Genomic DNA, 18,795 nt, shown 5'->3' with positions numbered 1-18,795 from the left:
CTTATACATTCTCCAAGGAAGACAGATATGGAACATCTAATGTATTTCATCGCCTAGTCTTACCATATCTTAGTCTCCTGGTGTCCTCAGGAAATATACCTATCCCAGTCTGGTATCTAAACTTCAGTTGTAAGGCTGTGTGTTGTTCTCTGTATAGGAAGATGGGATGTGATCAGTGTGCAGATGGATGGAGGGTGAGGTGCTGGAAATGGATGGAATCACCCAGGGAAAGAAAATGTAGATGAGAAGCTCAGGTTCTGGAGAGAACTCAGGAGTACATCAACATTTAAGAGAGTAGGAGAAGAGGAGCCAGTAGAGAGTACCAGGAAGGAATCAGACAGAATCAAACCAGAACCCCTGGCCTCATGATAACCATGCTCTCCATATGCTGTATCAAGTATTAAACTCCTATCTCAAGATCAATCATAGAAGATGCTACAAAGAAATGAGGGCAGTTATGAGAGAAACATGTATTTCAAAACTAAGGAAAGGTATGCTAATTAGGCACATAGACACTTAAGGGAATTCTGTGGTGGTGGGAAATGTTAGAGATCAAATATATGTATGCCAATTAGAGTTTATTTGCAAGAACACCTTATCTTATATTATATGCAACCTTGGTGTTGAAGCCATGATTAAACAATTAACATTCCATATACTCCTCAGCTGAATAATCACGCCATTTTCATAAGCACATCTGGAAGACATATTTAATAAACATAGATGGGGAGAAATCACTTTTATTTGCTAAAGGTCCCTAGGTTTATCATTTTTAATGACAGAATTCACATTTTATCTAAGGCAAGAATCAATTCTTTGTACCTAACAGGCTCCCGAAAACTGAGTTGCACAATGAACCATTTGGGTAGCAGTCAATGGAAGTCTCTCTGTTCAATCCTTAAATGTAAAACAAGGAGAGCCCATTGTATGGAGGGCTCAGTCGGAGTGTGACATAAGCTTCTAATACTTTCAAGGTGGTTCTGGCCCCTCAAACAGTTTGCACCCTTGGCCAGATGTCTGACTCAAGAACACTGATATCTGGCTACCTCCAAGGGTTTGTCTTAACTGGGGGAAGTACCACCATTTCATTTTCCACTTGAAACCCCACCATCTTGCTATCTGGCTTGTTCTTTCTCCAGGCAACTTCCACCGGGCCCAAGACCTCAAGGCCCAGTTGCTTACAAGCAAACTAGCCATAGCCTTGTTCCTATTGAAGGAGTAAACTGGAGGGACAGGTTTCTCTTAGCCTCACTGGAAAGAACCTTGGTTAGGTGTTCAGGATTCTTCATTCACGTTTACTGTTATGATGAACTGAGGTTCTGATGCATGCTTAGATTTTTTTTTTTTTTCCTGCCTCTAGGCTTTAAAATATGCTTGAAATTGAAAGAATTTATAAACTTGCCAATGTCTACAGCTGTGTCTATATGAATAAAATCAAGTGAAAAATTGCAAGTTGTCTGACAAATTCCAGAAAATTAACCTTCTATTACATAGTTGTGCTGTTGTAAGATAAGCACTGAACTGCCAACCACAAGGTTCACAGTTCAAACACACCAGATGCCCTGCACAGGAAAGATGAGGCTTTCTACTCAATGATTTACAACTTCAGAAACCCTATACAGGGTCACTATGAGTCAGAGCCAGCTGATTGCTACCTAAGAACAACACATAGTTTATACTACAGTTCATAGTAGAGTTCTGATTTTTTTCCTCTGCATATTAACTATAAGATCTTAAAGGGTGGTGCCTATCTTTTATTCTTCTTTATAGCCCAAAGACTTACTACTATGTCTGATGTACATTAAAACTGAGAAGCAAACCTACTGCCATCTAGACGTTCTGGACTCATACTGACCTTATAAGATAGTGTAGAACTGCTCCTTAGAGTTTCTGAGACTGCCAGTCTTTATAGGAGCAGACAGCCTCATCTTTCACCAGCCACTTGGTGGATTCAAACTACTGATCTTGTTAGCAGCACCCCATGCGCAGCCTACTAAATCACCAGGGCTTAGGTAACTCAATAAATAGTTGCTGAATTGAACAGAACCAAATTACAATTCCAACCCTGTGTGCATGTGTATACATTTGTAATAGCTTAGAGTAAAAAGTACAACAAATAAAAGTTAAGCTAACTGGGTTACTATGATTGAACATTAAATTGAACTTTGAGCTTTCTTGTAGCTAAGGCCAAAAGGGAAAGCTCTTGAGTTTCAGAATTCTCTTTGTCTGATGAAATTAAGTATATCCTGATTCATTAAGTAAGAAAAATGATTGCCCAATACTAAAAATTTAAAAGGAATTCCTCAAATTTAATTGTTTACAAGAACCTTTAAGCAAAATAAATTAATACTGTTTTCTCACCAATTTTACAATAGATACAAAGATGTTTTTCCCTTGGCTTTTCCTCATGATGACCACAAAGCAAGAGTATTGCATTGCAAGCATTGAAGGTGAAGACGTGTCTGAATGTGAAGCTAAGGCGCTACTAAGATACAGATGACAAGTCTCTGAGTGCCCTCATGACATAGGGGTGGAGCAGCAATGACCTGGAGGGATGGAGAGGTGTCATCTCCCTTAGACAAACTGCCTCATAGCAGACAGTTCAAGGTTGAGTTCACTTGAACTGAAAAAGTTGCTGAACTCTGAAAGTTGCTGATTGAAAGAAGAGCCGTATGTCTTCCACAACAGACATGCAGTGGCTACAAGTAGGAATTACCATGGTCCTCCTTAAGACAAACTCAAATTCAAAACACTCAAGAAGCAGGATGAAGCATGGAGGACAGAAAGACACACAGCCTAATTCAACAATCCCCAAATAATTAACAACCCAGACCTGGTTGCTAGAGTCAACTCACTGCCTTTCCATCACGGGAGGTGGGTAATTGTTAAGCAGTTTTTAAATTTCTCAAGATGTAGATATGGGATTAGCTGGAGCCTGAAATACATTTACGCATACCTACACAATGTACTCTCATTATAAACCATAGCAACTTCTGATTCACACAAAATGGTCTGTTTTGCCCTCAAGAGTCTAAGTAATACTATTAAGTAGCAAGGTATTCTTGGCAATCTTGATTGAACATTATCAACATGGCAAAAATGAAATTTAGCCATTACAATCAATTATAGGCTTCCTTCAATTTCACCAATTCTTTACTTCCCGTTCTAGATAATTGGTTGGTTCTTTAAATGTAACCCCTGTAGTCATTATTTTCTAAGTAATCACAAGTTCTCCATCATCAAGGAAATGCATTTTCCCAGTATTTTCAGACATAAATTCCAGGTCTGGTTTGTGGCTCATGACTAACAGCACTCCCTCATTTCAGTTTTTGTTTTTTTGTTTTTTGTTTTTTGCCTCTCATTACTTTAGGAAATGCAAGTGTCTCTCAGTTTGCTTCTAATGCTCTCTACAAATCAATAGTATAATTTCATTCCAAGACCAATTTCCTAGCAGACTAGGATACCATAGTATAGCTTTTTAATAAAACTTGCAAAATAATTTAAGTTTTCAAGTTCATTTTTTCTTTTGTTTTCTTGTGCCTAAAGTATATGATTTTGGCTATGTGGTTTTCCTCCCCTACCCACCAATTCTAATATTTTTATAGTTAATGTCTCTCAGAAATTGCTATTCCTTTCTTTAATCTAATTATAATAATGATTACAAAAATACCTCACATTTTGTTTCTTATAACAACCATGTGAGTCAGACAAGCAGCTCTGGCTACAATCTGTCCGCCATCAGCCTTGTGACCTTGAATTTATCTGTGCCTCAGTTTCCTCATTCCTGTTGAGCTGTAAAGAGCTGTCAAATGTTTCTTAGGATTTCAAGTGTAGATAAAGTTTCTAAGACTGTAAATCTTTATAGGAGCAGACAGCCTCATCTTTCTCATGCAGAATGGCTGGTGGGTTAGAATTGCCAACCACGAGGTTAGCAGCCTAATGCTTAACTCACAGCACCACCAGGGCTCCCTAAGTTCATGATCACAGTATTTTTCACTTTGGCGAGGAGGAAACTATGGTTCAGAGAAACGAAATCTCTTCCCAAAAGTCACCCAGTAGGTTAGCTTCTCAAGTATTCTGACTTCCTGTTAGAGAATAAACAGCTTCCTGTAAGGAATCACACAGAACTGGATTCAATACCAGTATTCACAGATCACTAGGCTATGAAGCTACAAACAAGCCACCTCACCTCACTGAACCTCACAGTCCTCATGGAAGGACTAAATGAGCATATGAACCCCATCACACAATGCCTGCTACACAGTAGGCATTTGGTATATGCCAGTTCCTCACCTCACCCAGTCTTGCCACACAACTCTCATTCACTCTCTGACATCAAGTCAGAGGACTCTAGACAAGTCACCAGACTTCAGATTGTTGAATTACTTTCGAAGACATCTTCCTTCTCAGATGCACAGTACAAACATATTAAAAGTTATAAGTTGCAATAGCAGTCCCACAGAAAGCTTCCCACCAGCCATCAAATCTGGGGGTGGTGAACATTCATTCCATTCCAGAAGTGGTAGAGGAAAAGCAAGGAAGTGAAAGAAAATCCGCCAGAAACATGAGAGAGCATCAATTCTTCTTTCTGCCAGGAAAAGGCAGTGGGCGATGCGATCAGAATCCTAACGACTGATGCCCATGGCTAGTTTGTGAAGCACGGACACTATGGGCCACGTGACCAGGTCATGTTTCTTTAGAATGGCAAGACTTTTTCTGCAAGCCCTGATTCACCACCGGGAATTTTTATTTTTAATTTGATAAGCATCCTCACTCCCACCCTAGGGAAGAGTTGTGGGATGTCCTAGTCTCTACCAGGGGACTAGGAGCCAGCTCTAGAACTTCTGTGGTCACTGGGATGTCTGGATACACACCACTCCTGGTCCAGAACACCACTGGAGAGGCACATCAGTTCTAGGATCCTAATATAGGGAGAGAGAGGCATAACCCCCCGTGACCTGAACATACACAAAGCACAAGATGATAACTGACCATCAGAGCAAGAGTAAAAGGAAAATAATTCTTAAGCCACAACTGTTCTTTTCCTTCATGGTCTTGACCACCACCCCCCCAAAAAGGGTCCCTTCTCATCAGAAAGCACAAAGACAATATGCTACTAATCACACAATAGGCCTGGCCCTGTCTTAAACCAGATGTTCCCATCTGTGTCTCTACTTGGTGTACCCTTTTAACACCAAGACAGATGGCTTTTTAAAAAAAACTCCTGACAATGTTGATAATAGGTTTTTATTTTCAACTGCCAACTCAAAATACACTAGCATCTAAAAATAACTTTGCATCTATATGGCAGGTCTTGTTAACAAGAGATGACATTTACCTTAAAGGCATAAAGGCACAAGACCATTAATTCACCATGACAAAAATTATAAAGAGGTAATAAAGTAAGGATTCTCCAGCTAATAATATTACTAAGGATGGAGTGAATGATGAATTTTAAGACTAATCTCTTTGGGTCAGTTCATTATTCCAGTCCCTCCAAAGGTTAATGTTAAATCAATCTGGTTGTTCCCCCTTTGCTTCCAAAAGGAACAAAGTTTCTTTCACCCTTGAACGTCTCTTCCCATTTTTTGGGAGGTGGGGTAGGATGGAGACCACAACTTCTTAGGCTACCTGCAAATCTCCCTTCCATTCTCCTTTTTGTCCTCATCTTAATGTTCCATCCCCATCTTCCTCCACATGCTTTTCACCTGCTAATCACTCGGCACTGGTAGCATAGTGGTTACGAATCGGGCTGTGAACCACTAGGTCAGCAGTTCGAAACTACCAGTTGTTCTGCGGGAGAAAGATGAGGCTTTCTGCTCCCGTAAAGATTTACAGCCTAGGAAACCCTGTACAGGGTCACTATGAGTCGGACCCAACTCGACGGCACATAACAACAACAGCAACAATAACTCGGCACAAGCTCTAGATTTGGTATTTTCTCATCTCTTGGGGTTTCTATTTATTATCTACTTATCACCTTTCTCTCTCTCCTATATTTTCTCCCTTTCCTCTTTTTCTCCATTCCCTTCACATCAACTTAAGTTTCTCTTACTTAAAAAGACTTTTCTTCATTCACATTCAAACTTATCTCTTTGCCTTCTTCCCTGCATTCAAAATGTCTTAACAAGATTAAGTCCACATTCCTTGCTTCTCCTTCCTTCCTTCCTTTGTCACTTTCTGCTGCCCTGACTCCTCACAATCACTACTGTGATCTTCAAATGGACCAACTCTCTCTAATATCACCAAGATCCTCTATCTGCCAATTCCAAAAGCTATATTACAGCCCTTACCCTTCCTTACCTATCTTGCCCACGTAATATAGCGCTCTTCCAAAAATAACCTCTTTGTTCTCTTGGTTTTTATTAAATTATTCTCTTAGTTCTCATGGCATCTCTCTGATCAATTCTGTTTTAATTTCCGTTCCTGACCTCCTCTTTTACCACTTAAATGTTGCTACTGCCAGGATTCTTGCCTTGTCTCTCTTCTTACTCTATAATCTAACTCAGTGATCTTATTCACTCTCCCAGCTTCCATTGCCAACTACATGATGATAACACCTAGATAGCTCTCTTGATTGCACTAATGAACTCTGGATCAAACATTTTTCCCTTGCTATCCCACTGGCATGTCAAACTCACCATGCACCAAACTGAATGGTTTCTTCTTCTGAGCAATCTCTTAATGATACCACCAGCCTTCCAAGACAAAAACTTGGGAGTCATTCCTATCCCAACCTCCTCTCATCCAATCACCCAGTCCCATCATCTTAGCTTACCTGTTGTTAAGTGCCATCAAGTTGGTTCCAACTCATAGCAACTCTGTATAGAGTTTTCAAGGAGCAGCCGGAGGGTTTGAACCACCAACCTTGCAGTTAGCAGTTCAGTGCTTCTCTAACAGTGCCACACCTACTCTACCTTAAATCCCACTTGCCATGAACTCCCCTTAGTGACTACAACAGCTTCTTTGTCTGCCTCTAATTTTCCCTTCTTCCAATCCACTCTCCACACTTCCCAGCATCATTCTTTGAAAATGTACATCTGTTCTGGCCAGGCTCTCAGGTAAAAACTTGCAATGACTTTTCTGAAATGCAGATTTGCATCCAAACACTTTGCCATGGGTACAGAGTCTTCACTGATCTTTCCCTTGTCTCTCTCTCTAGCAGTGCCATATTCATGCACTCATTCATGCACTACCATCTCTGCCACTGGACCATGAATGCCTTGCAGAAAGGGACTAGATCTTATTCCATTTTGTGCACCCAGTGTCTAAGGCAGTGACTAGCACATGGTTATGGTACTGGCTGCATGCCACCAAGTTAATTCCAACTCATAGTGACCCTGCATAGGATTTCTGAGGTTGTAAATCTTTACAGGAGCAGAAAGCATCATCTTTCTCCCATGGAATGACTGGTAGATTCTAACTGCTAATAGTGAGGTTAGCAGCCTAGGTCATAATCCCCTATATTACCAGGACTCATTGGTTAGCAAATAGTGAGCCTATAATTTACTTGTCCAAATAATCATGTCTCTAAAGATGTACATTCAAAAGTAGCATGTAAATTAAATAAATAGAGGCAGAAAAAATGTTAAGGATGATTGCTGCCATATTGAAAACTACAAGTCAGGTGACATGTAGCCTTTTGTCCAACTTACCAAACTTATAAAGTACCCATGCCTCAATCAAAAGATGCTTACTTGTTCTAAATAAGGCAGCGTAGCTCCATTCCAACTAGTCACCAATTTAAGCAGGCCACTCTAGATCCTAAAATAGTATGGAGGCCTATTCTGTTCTTATTCAAAACTTTCCTTTCCAGAATTTCCCCTACATGGCATTCTAAAACCACAACTCTTGATTAGACATTTTCTCTATTGTCTCAATTCTTAAATTGTTTTTGTTTCATTACAGGAAATTACAATGAACTCCATTTCAATAAAAACCAACCAGCTGCCAGCCATTCATTAAGATTCTTCTCTCAGAATGTCTTCCAATCACCCCCAGCTCCCACTTCCAAGATAAAAAGTTCCGAGGCAAGTCATTGTATAAAAGGGGTAGAAAACTGGAGCCATACCAATCAAAACCAAAACCAACTGCGGTAGAGCCATTTCCCACTCACAGTGACCCCTTAGGGTTTCCAAAGCAGTCATTTCTATGGCTGCATACTGCAACATCTTTTTTTCTTAGTAGGCTGCTGGGTTCAAACTGCCTACTGTTCATTTAGCAGTTAAGTGCTTAACCATTGTGCCACCAGGAGTCCTCTAGCCCGAATAGCACTGGGAAATCAGTCTTGCTACACTAACCCCCTCTGGTTGAGGCAATCTCCTTCTTACCCCATGATTATGAACCACCAGCAATAATGACTGGCTTCTTTTCTCACTCTTAGAACAGTGATTTTCAAAGAACACTTAAACCCCTGAACAGCTGTTAACAAACTAAAATGGAAAAGGAAAGTAGTGACCTTGCAAGGGATGGCACTGATTGGAAGGAAAAAGAGACACCTCGTTTGCCATTCTGATGAAGTCTTCAGGGGAAGCCAGGTGATAATCAAAGCAGGGACATTCCTTGTTGGAGAGAGTGGAGGGCAGTAAAGAGCTACTTGGAGGCAGAAGTCTCACAAGTCGTATTCAACTTTTACTGTACTCCCCTAAGAAGATGAAAACGAGCTCCTGGAGACTTCCTCAGAAACGTGCAACTGTCCCCAGAATAGTGTACACTGCTATTTCATTGTTAAAATATATTCTCCCGAAATGATTTTGGTGCTTTCAAGATTAACTGTTGATTAGAGAGCTGAACACTGTCAAAAGCAAACATTTTCCAGAAAGATAAATGACATACACATTCAGCTACCTTGTAGGGCTCCCCAAAAAGATCAAAGCCTGACGAAAAGAGATCTTCTTCTTGCTGGACTTCTTGATTCCTCCGCTCCCATTCCCTCTTTTTAAGTGCACTACGGTCTTGTTCATAGTGACTGACAAGAAAAGAAAAAGACAAAGGAATAATTAGTCATCTCAGTCATTCAAGATCACCTTCGTTTTCAATAAGGAGTCCCTGGGGGGTGCACACATACACTTAGGCACTGTACTGCTACCACAAGTTGGCAGATCAAACCCACACAGAGGCACCTTAGAAAAAAGGCCTAGGGAACTATTTCCGAAGCCTCTGGTAGCGTAGTGGTTACGAATCGGGCTGTGAAGCTTAAGATCAGCGGTTCAAAACTACCAGCCGCTCCGCGGGAGAAAGATGAGGCTTTCTACTCCCATAAAGATTTACATCCTCGGAAACCCTGTACAGGGTCGCTATGGGTCGGAACCGACTCGACGGCACTTAACAACAACAGTCACTGAAAACCCTATGGAGAAGTTCTACTCTGAAACACAAGGGGTCAACAAGGGTCAGAATCGATTCAACAGCATCGGTTTAGACTTGGGTTTTGTTAGCAATAAGAAAGAAAAATGGAAGCCACACTCATACTAAGTTGACTGCTACAAAGTCTTGCTGAATTTAACATCCTGACTAAAGAAGAAAGCATCATTTAGCTTCTCAGAAATTGTCTCCATGCCCATTTATCCTGTGGCCTTTCCTTTCCTTGATTACTATAGGCAATTACACACTCCCCCAATATCGCTCCTCTGAGCCCAAAGACACCAAACTAAGGTTATATGGCTTTGTCACTTTCAGAGCTCATAACTCACAAATGTCAAAGTCCTACGGGCTGCAATTCTACAAGCATGGAGCTAAAGACACATTGGAATTCTGTTCTAAGCCCCCAGACAGGGTTTGCCTGCTTTAAGGAGGTAAGAGAAACGCCACAAAAACCCCACTGCTGAATCACCCACTTTGATTTCACTTTGTCTTCTTGTCGTTATGTTTTCATCTCCCCATGATCTGACTTCCCTAATCTGACTGGCCTCTGTCTAAGGAAGGGTTCTGGCTTGAACAGTCAACTATTACCATGAACAGAGTTGAGACAATCCTTGGATTGACCTGAAATCATCAATGTTTCAGGAAGAGAGTAAAACCCTGCCTTCCTCCTGGCATTTCCCATTGGAGGATCAGTAGACAAGCTTCCAGACAGTTTTAGGATGATTTCTGGGCCCTTGGGTTTTATAGAATTGAACACTTCCTTCTAAGGAAAAGCATGATTTTGTCATCTTGCAAGACTGTGCAAATGAAAAGGAAATCTATCATTGTGAGGGTACTGTGTTTGATTTTGTTGGTATTTTCCCTCCTGCTTTTGATTTAAATCTTGCCCATACTGAGAACATACATGCTGGGCAAATTTAAATGACAGGAATGTAGGTAAAATGCCTAGCAGGTGAAGTATCTATGTTGTTTTCCTATCCCCTGTTAACAGGACCACATTAAGACTTAATTAGATAATTGACATGCAAATGAGCAGAAGAGCAAAGGGAATTAGAAAACCTCCACTGATAGAAAGATGCAGTCAAAGGTTTTGAAAACATCCTAAACCACAGTGCCTGTCATTGGTTTGTGCTTATGAGCATCACCACTTTAATTTACAAAGTAAGAGCTGAACACATGAAATATCCACGGTGCTTAACTAGATATTGACATACAAGGAGTGTAAGATGCCACTACACTCAATCACCCACCTTTCTCCACAGGATTCTTTGAACTATCAAATTCAAAGTGACTTTGACAGCCTTATCTTCTGGATAAATAACACTTCATTCCTCTAGTTTAAAATTGTGGCAGCATATAAGGCTGTTGAATGCACATTACACGTTCATAATACAAACGATGCCAAACACATAGGAGCTCAGTGGGCCACTTGATGAGTATGCTCAGCTAATGTTATCACTGTCTGGGAAAAAAATCAAAGAAAACCATTCCCTGAGACCTACTCAAAAAGCCCACTGTCCACATCTGGAGCCTTGAGTGGTCAGAAAATACACCTATTCCCGACACTGGAAGCCAGGCTATCACATGTCATCTCTCCTTTGATTCACAAAATGTTGAGATCAGACCCCAAACTACAGTCATCATGTGTTGGACGGGGATGTGGAACCAATCATCCATCATCTTAAGTCCCTGAACCTTGGAGTATGAGTTTGTATTTAAACAGCACGTATCAGTTGAGTGTAATCCTAACTCACTGACTTGGCAACATTTAAGACAGTAGGGTGTCAGGGGTGAGAGTGAGGTAACAAGTTCAAGCAGTATTCCATGGAGTTAGGGAACTAGGGGCTTTTGCATAGAATGGCACTTAATTCCTTGGCCTCTCACACAGACAAGAGCCAGAGTCTCTGGCTTCTGAGTAGTTCTAGGAGCAAGATGTCAGTTTTCCAGTTGTGTTCATTTCATGCACCTGACAGCCCCAGATGACAGGTCCATAGATCACGTTTAATTCTCCCATGAAGAGAACTGAAGCACTTTGGTCTCTTGGCTTGGCAAACTACCTTTTTTCTCCTCTGAGGGAAAAAATATAATTAAAACCCTGAAGGGGTGGGGGGAAGAAGAAGAAAAAGGAAACGTGATTCAACTTGCACGACAACCCTTCAAAGGGCCAGTGATAAGGGCTTTTATTGGTATTTTCCACCCCAGGATGGTACATTAGGCACTTTTGCATCATCAGTTCATTAACCACAGAATTCCAGAGGAACATCTGAATCGCAGATTGAATGAGCACACTGGTGTTATTTGTTGCAAGCAAAACTGCCTGGTGTCTTTCTTTCTTTTTTTTTTTTTTAACACAAATAACAAAGAGCAACTAATTCTCATATCTCTGGTGAGAATGAATTTAATCTCCATAGAGTGTCATTGCTTTTGGAAGCCAACCAAATATCTCCCACTTCTTTTCCCTTTGCGCTCAGCGTGGTGTGGTATTGAAAGCTTCACACGGCGAGGTATAATGAGGAATGAACTACACGGTGATGAGGCTTTCAGAGTGTAGGACATCACTGATTTCTGACTGAAACCAAAATTACTAATTTGAAGCAGCAGCTAATTAAAACCACAGCTATGTATTTAGCCTCTTGTTATACCTACTGCCGTTTATAATTATGAGCACCTCTTTATCTTCTCAATTAAAGTTCTTCTGATTCAGGCCAGTTGTGTTTGAACCTGTGAGTCCTGCAGAGGCCATAGGAAAATGATGTCTGTTCCCTGATGATTTGATGTTGCTTTACACTCCCAGGCTTGTTTTCCAAAGGGGGAGAGGGCCAGGGAACCATTAGGAAATGTTCAAGCCAGAAGTTGGAATTAGTCATTCTATTATTGTGCTGATGAGGCTGGGATGAATTGGTCCTATCAGCATGAAAGTCCACCTGGGAAGTTGCTCCAGGAAGCTCAATTCAAGGATTTGTCACTCTTAGCAAGGGAGGATGGTTCTACAGCTTCCTCACCCCCACTCTATCCCTGGTATAATGAACATTTTTGTATTATGGTGATATCAAAACTACTGAGCATTTGAAACCACATACACTTTTTTTTTTCTTAAATGTTTTATTGTGAATTACGTGATACTTTACATGGGAGAACATTAGTTTTACATTCATTTTATCATATATGGTCTCATTGCCATGGTTACAATCCCCTTCATGCATCATCAGCCAACCAAAGGGTATACCCTGCAATCCTTCCCCGTAACCCCCAGGTCTTCAGCACACAGTCGCTCTCCCTCTCTGGATCTAAAGCCTCCAGCTGCTCCACATATACTTTTAATGGACCAAATGGCTTTCTTGGGTTTTTCTCTCTAGAGACTGCTGTTGTTGTTGTTAAGTGCCTTCAAGTTGGTTCTTACTCATAGCAACCCTCTATAGGGTTTCCAAGGAGTGGCTGGTGAGTTTGAACCACCAACCTTGAGATTCAAACTGACCTTGCAGTCTGGCGCATTAACCCACAGTGCCACACCAGGACACTCTGAAGACTACCTTTTTGGAACTCGTCTTTTCCTGACAAGTACTGGTGGAGCAGTGGTTAAAGTGCTCAGCTGCTAACCAGAACTTGGGTGCTTTGAACCCACCAGTCACTCCACCGGTTGGCTTCCTTAAAGATTGTTGTTGTTGTTGTTAAGTGTCGTCGAGTCGGTTCCAACCCATAGCGAGGGTACCCTGTATAGGGTTTCCAAGGTGCAGCTGGTGAGCTTGAACCACCAACTTTGCAGTTCAAACGGCTTTGCAGTCAGGCACATTAACCCACAGCGCCACACCAGGATTACAGACTAGAAAATCCTATGGGGCTGTGTCCTATAGTGTCGCTATGAATCAGAATTGACTGAATGGCAATTGGTTGAATTTGGGGTTATTATTTAGCGGGCATCTGTACTCTCTCTGATGCAAGGAGGAATTCTCGCTCTCATGAGATCTTTCTATTGACTGTGATGTTGTGTACCTGTACATTTCCCTGGAAAATACAATAACAAAGTAACTGTCATAGTTCCCCAAGGAGAAACCTGAAGCCCAACAGGTAAGGGAAGCCCACTGCTCTGTCTTGTGCCGTGGTTCTTGGATCCGCTGTTGCTGCTCCTCAGATACTCCTCTGGTGTCACCGCTTTCTGTTCCCGGGTCAAGGAGGTTCTCCACTCCTGGCTCTTCTGCTGTGATGCTAGAGATGGTCCCTCTGGTTTCTGTGACAGCTCACTTTTAACCAGTGTGTTCCCAATGATTATGAACTCCATTAACATTCATAGCTGAATCATGTCATTCTATCAGTATTTCCTCCCATCTACTTCTTACCCAGACCTAGCAGAAAAAGTGACGTTTGGTGGGAGTTATTACAAAGACAAAGCTAGAAGCGACACATTAAATAATGAAGCAGAAAGCCTCAAAAGAAGATGGGAGGAATACAAAGAGTCCTGTATCAAACACTTCTTTTTGATCAAGAAGCAACAATACTGAAGGAAAAAGTCCAAGCTGTAAGGAAGGTCAATTTAAAAAAAACAAAACAAAACAGGACTTAAGGAATACAAATTGATGTGCTTCAACAAACTGATGCAGTGCTAGGGGCACTTGCTCATTTATGCCAAGACATTTTGAAAACAGTTACAGCATGTTTGAAGAAATCCACATTTGTGCCTACTCCAAAGAAAGGTAACTGAACAGAATGTCGGAATCATCGAACAGTATCATTGATATCACATGCAAGTTAAAGTTTGCTGAGGATATTTCAAGTAGTACATTGACAGTGAGCTGCCATAAATTTAAGTTGCATTCAGAAAAGGATATGGAATGAGGGCTATCACTGCTGAGACTAGAGAATACCAGAAAGATGCTTACTTGTGCTGTCTTGACTATGCAAAGGCATTTGATTGTGTGGATCATAATAAACGATGAATAACATTATTAGAACACTTCATTGTGGTCCTCAATAACCTGTACATAGACCAAGAAGCAGTTGTTCAAACAAAACAAGGGAATACTGAATGACTTAAAATCAGTAAATTAACCAGGGTTGTATTATTTCACTATACTGTATGTTGTTGTTACTAACTGCCATAGAGTTGGTTCTGACTCATAGAGAGCTTGCATACAGTATCTGAGGAGCAGCTGGTGAATTTGAACCGCCGACCCTACAGCTCAAACTGACTTTGCAGTCCAGCACATTATCCTGCAACATCACACCAGGACTTTAACTATACAGTAAGCAAAATATCCAAGAAGCTGGATTATATGAAGAAGAATATGGCATCAGCATTCAAGAAAGAACTCATTAACAATCTGTGATATACAGATGAGACAACCTTGCTTGCTGGAAGTAAAAAGAACTTCAAATATTTACTGATGAAGATCAAAGACTACAGCCTTCATTATGGATTGTACTTCAATATAAAGAAACAAAGATGCTTTAACAATTGGACCAATAAATAGCATCATGATAAATGAAGATTAAAGTTGCCAAAGACTTCATTTTGCTTGGATTCATAATCAAAACTCATCAAAGCAGCAGTTAAGAAATCATTAGGCAAATCTGCTGCATAAGACCACTTGAAAATGTTAAAGAGCAAAGATATCTGTTTGATGACTAAGGTACACCTGACCCAAGCCATGGTATTTTCACTATAGGATAAGCTTGCTAATCACAAGGTCAGTGGTTCAAACCCTCTTCAGAAGCCCTATACAAGGTCACTATGAGTTGGAAACAACTGGACAGTACTTAACAAAAACAACATATACATGAAAGTTGGACAGTAAATAAGGAAGAACAAAGAAGAATTGGTACATCTGAATTATTGTGTTGGAGAAGAATATTAGATGTACCATGGACTGCCAGAAGAATAAACAAATCTGTTTTAGAAAAAGTACTGTCAGAATGCGTCTGAGAATCCAGGATGGCAAGAGCTCATCTCTCAAACTTCTGACCAGTCTCTGGAGAAGGATATCATGATTGGTAAAGTGGAGGGACAGTGAAAAAGAGGAATACCCCCCAAGATGGACTGACACAGTGGCATCAGCAACTGACGCAAATGTAACAGTAATTGTGAGGTCAGCGCAGGACCGGGTAGTGTTTTATTCTGCTGTGAAGAAGAAGGAGCCAACTCCAACTCAGTGGCACCCAACAACAGCAACAGCAAGTAAGTTGCTATTGTTGTTATGAAGTGCCATCGAGTTAATTCCAACTCATAGCGACCCTGGTGAGCTTGAACCGACGACCTTGCCCTTCAAACCAACCTTGCAATCCAGCACATTAACCCACAGTGCCACACCAGGACTGCAACAAAATAATTATTGTACATTGGACCTAATGTTTGTTATTTTATAAAACTCCTCAGGGAAATATGAAAAAAACACTGACATTTTAAAATGACAAATTTGTTTTAAAATATGGCCCTGGTGGTGCAGTGGATTACGATTTGGGATGCTAACCTCAAGGTCAGTAGTTTGAATTTACCAGTTGCTCTGTAGGATAAAGATAAGGCTTTCTGCTCCTGCAAAGATTTATAGCCTTGGAAATCCTTTACAAGGTTGCTATGAGTTGGAACCGACTCAAGGACACTTAACAACAGCCAACATAAAATATACTATATTAATGATACACATAAAGATAAATAATTTAGTTGTTCTTTAGTTCATTTGGTACTAACACACCTTCATTATGGCTGATATCATTGTAAAAGCATAAAAATGCATATTTAAGCCACCTAAGGGACAATCATTGGCCATACCTCACACCTTGTAGTTCTCCTGAATGAATTTCTCTACATTCTGCAGATGTTTATACTTACTATGGAGTCCTGATGTTGTGCTTCTTCATAATGTGCTGGCCTGTAAACAGGTCAGTTTGAACCTCAAGGTTGGTGGTTAAAACCCACCAATCACTCCTCAGTAACACTATACAGGGTTGCTATGGGGCAGAACTGAAGCGATGGCATTTAACAGCAACATACTCACTACATGTTCCAGAGTCCCAAATGTGGTCGGCAGCCCATAGCTTATGTATGAAACTCTGATAAAGTAGTATCATAGTCGTTTTACAGCTGACGAAACTGAGAAACAGGAGACACAAGGAGTGCAACAAGCCAAGGGTCATGGAACTAGTCAGCTATCCAAGCAGCTAACAGAATTCAGAGGCTGCCGGCTTAGCCAAAAGGAGCTCTGCTAATGTAATGGTTAGGAATTAGGCTGCTAAGTGTTTGTGCTTGCTGTTTTGAGAAGAATTCTATACTATTTTCTAGGTACCTCTTCAGGAGCTCTGGTAGCATAGTGCTTATGAGTCGAGCTTCTAACCTCAAGATCAACAGTTTGAAACTACCAGCTGTTCTGCAGGTGCAAGATGACACTTTCTGCTCCTGTAAAGATTTACAACCTCAAAGATCATGAAGATAGAACAGGGCCAGGCAACGTTTTGCTTCTGAATGGGAGCTGACTGCCTGGAAACTAAGAACAAGACCCATTGATGCAGCCTTTCCCTTCTACTTCTACACCTGCAGAGTTTGGCCTACCTCCCTGTGACCTTCCCTGGTCAGGGCTTGACTTAGCACTCCACTCTGATGATTTCATATGTAGCCTCAATGTGTGATGGCTCTATTCCATGTGTCACATCCCCATCCTCATACCTGTTGCTTCAACAGTCAAACTACTTAGAACAAACTCAGCCTTTAGAATCAAGCAGAAACAGCCCCAAGGATTTCCTCGGATGCCCATTAAATATCAGAAATTCTTTTCTAAGTCAAAATCTTAATATAACCTTTGGTTTCCCATAAATGGCACTTTAAAAAGGTGTTTTATTTTCAGTTAGCAATAAGCAAGGCAATTGCAATAACTACTTAATTTAAAACAATATTTGCACAGAAATGGTATTCTTAATTACTTTGAAAGGAAGGAAATGAATGCCCTTCACAGGAGGCTTATAATGGACAATTTTCAGCTGACTATTTTCATGTCTCACCAAACCCTTTGATCCATGTGAACTCACTAATTCTTACCCAGGAAAATAATACCCCCTAAAGGCTTGGCCACTGCCTCTTGCCAGGGGTCCACACAACCCCACACAGCTGGGACCTGAGATCAGGACTGCAGCACAAAACCAGACACAGATAGCTTTCCCATCCATCCTCTGCCAACTGCCCTGGCTCCTGGCTTGTTTGCTCACTAGGAACCATCATTGTGGCTCTCTCCAAGCTCACATTTTTCCATCTGGCCCCAAGGAAGTCCCCAAAATGCATTTCTGAGCCAGTTCATAGTGGAGACTCTACCTCAGCATGGTGAGTGCAGATAGTCTGGTCCTAATGAATGATTGCTTTGACTGCACCTTCCATATCATCCAAGACTCTCTCTTCTACAGCAGTACAGCTTTCTGCTGGCTTTCCAGCTCATCCTTCTCTCCCCTTTGCCTGCTCTGCCTGAGAGAACAGTGAGTGTTAAATGAAACTGTCACCAGAGAGGAATAACGCATTTCAGCTTCCCATTTATCTGGAAAAGTGCCAAGCTCAGTGTTCCACTCTCAATAAATTGAACAAATGACAGGCAAACATATTTTTTCTGCTCAAGTTCAGTGACAAATGTTGACAAATATCATAATATATTAATTAATTGGTCTAGTTAATCAACAAACAGTTACTGGTCGCCTACGTCATGCCAGGCATGATGTTTGGTGCTTGGAATTAAATAAGACACCATCCGAGAACTTAAATAAATTCACAGCCCAGAAAGGGAGGCAAAGGCATTCAAAGAGAATCATAATGCAGGGTATTGCATGTGCTAACAGTATGGACAAAATTTCATGAGATTATTCTAAGGTGGGGCTGGAGTGGGAAGCAAAATCAGGCAGCTGTGTCCTAGCTGAGCCTTGAGCAATGAAAGAGTTTACAGGCTGCAAATCCACTAGTTCAAGGATACACTAACCCAGGGGCACTAAAGAGGCACCCAAGGGAGAAATATGGAAGAGTGGATAATAAGTGAAGATGCAACCAAGCTTAGTCCCACCCAGTGTCCAGAGACTGTTTCACAAAATTTGTCTACAAAACTGGTGGGGGGAAATAGTCAGATTCTCTGGTCTTTGGGGAAGCTGGAAAATGAAAATCTGGTCTTTGCAAATGCTCGTGTTCACAGGTAAACCCCTCATTGCATTAGTGATACCAAAGTGGAAAATAGATCCTTCCAGAAAAAAAAAAAATGGACAAATGAGATAAGTGTGTGAATGGTGGGCCCATAAAGAATAGAGGAGATTTCAACAGGACACATTTATTGTTTCCTGTATCTTAGCACATTGTCTCTCAATATGATTAGTTATCAGTCTCGGTTATCCAAAACTGGTATGAAATAAAGCGTTTACGCAGTAATGCTTCATTGATGTCAGCTAGGGGAGCGTGAACATCTCCATGAAGGTGGGTAATTG

The 18,795-nt window shown here is 41.0% G+C and overlaps 1 protein-coding gene across 1 annotated transcript in view; it reads right to left on the bottom strand.

Annotated features, from left to right (window-relative positions):
* Positions 1–18,034, bottom strand: part of AFF2 (AF4/FMR2 family, member 2) — a 559,120-nt gene extending 541,086 nt beyond the window's left edge. Inside the window, exons 1-2 of the mRNA XM_006869732.1 lie at positions 18,030–18,034; positions 8,848–8,968 (exon numbers count right to left, since the gene is read on the bottom strand). Coding sequence (XP_006869794.1) covers positions 8,848–8,968; positions 18,030–18,034 — 126 coding nt within the window. The remainder of the gene's footprint in view (positions 1–8,847; positions 8,969–18,029) is intronic.
* Between the last annotated feature and the right edge of the window lie 761 nt (positions 18,035–18,795).

Source organism: Chrysochloris asiatica, unplaced genomic scaffold, assembly GCF_000296735.1.
Source record: "Chrysochloris asiatica unplaced genomic scaffold, ChrAsi1.0 scaffold00134, whole genome shotgun sequence".
NCBI lineage: Eukaryota > Metazoa > Chordata > Mammalia > Afrosoricida > Chrysochloridae > Chrysochloris > Chrysochloris asiatica.
Note: the sequence above shows the minus strand (reverse complement) of the source record. Positions and strands in the feature narration are given on the sequence as shown.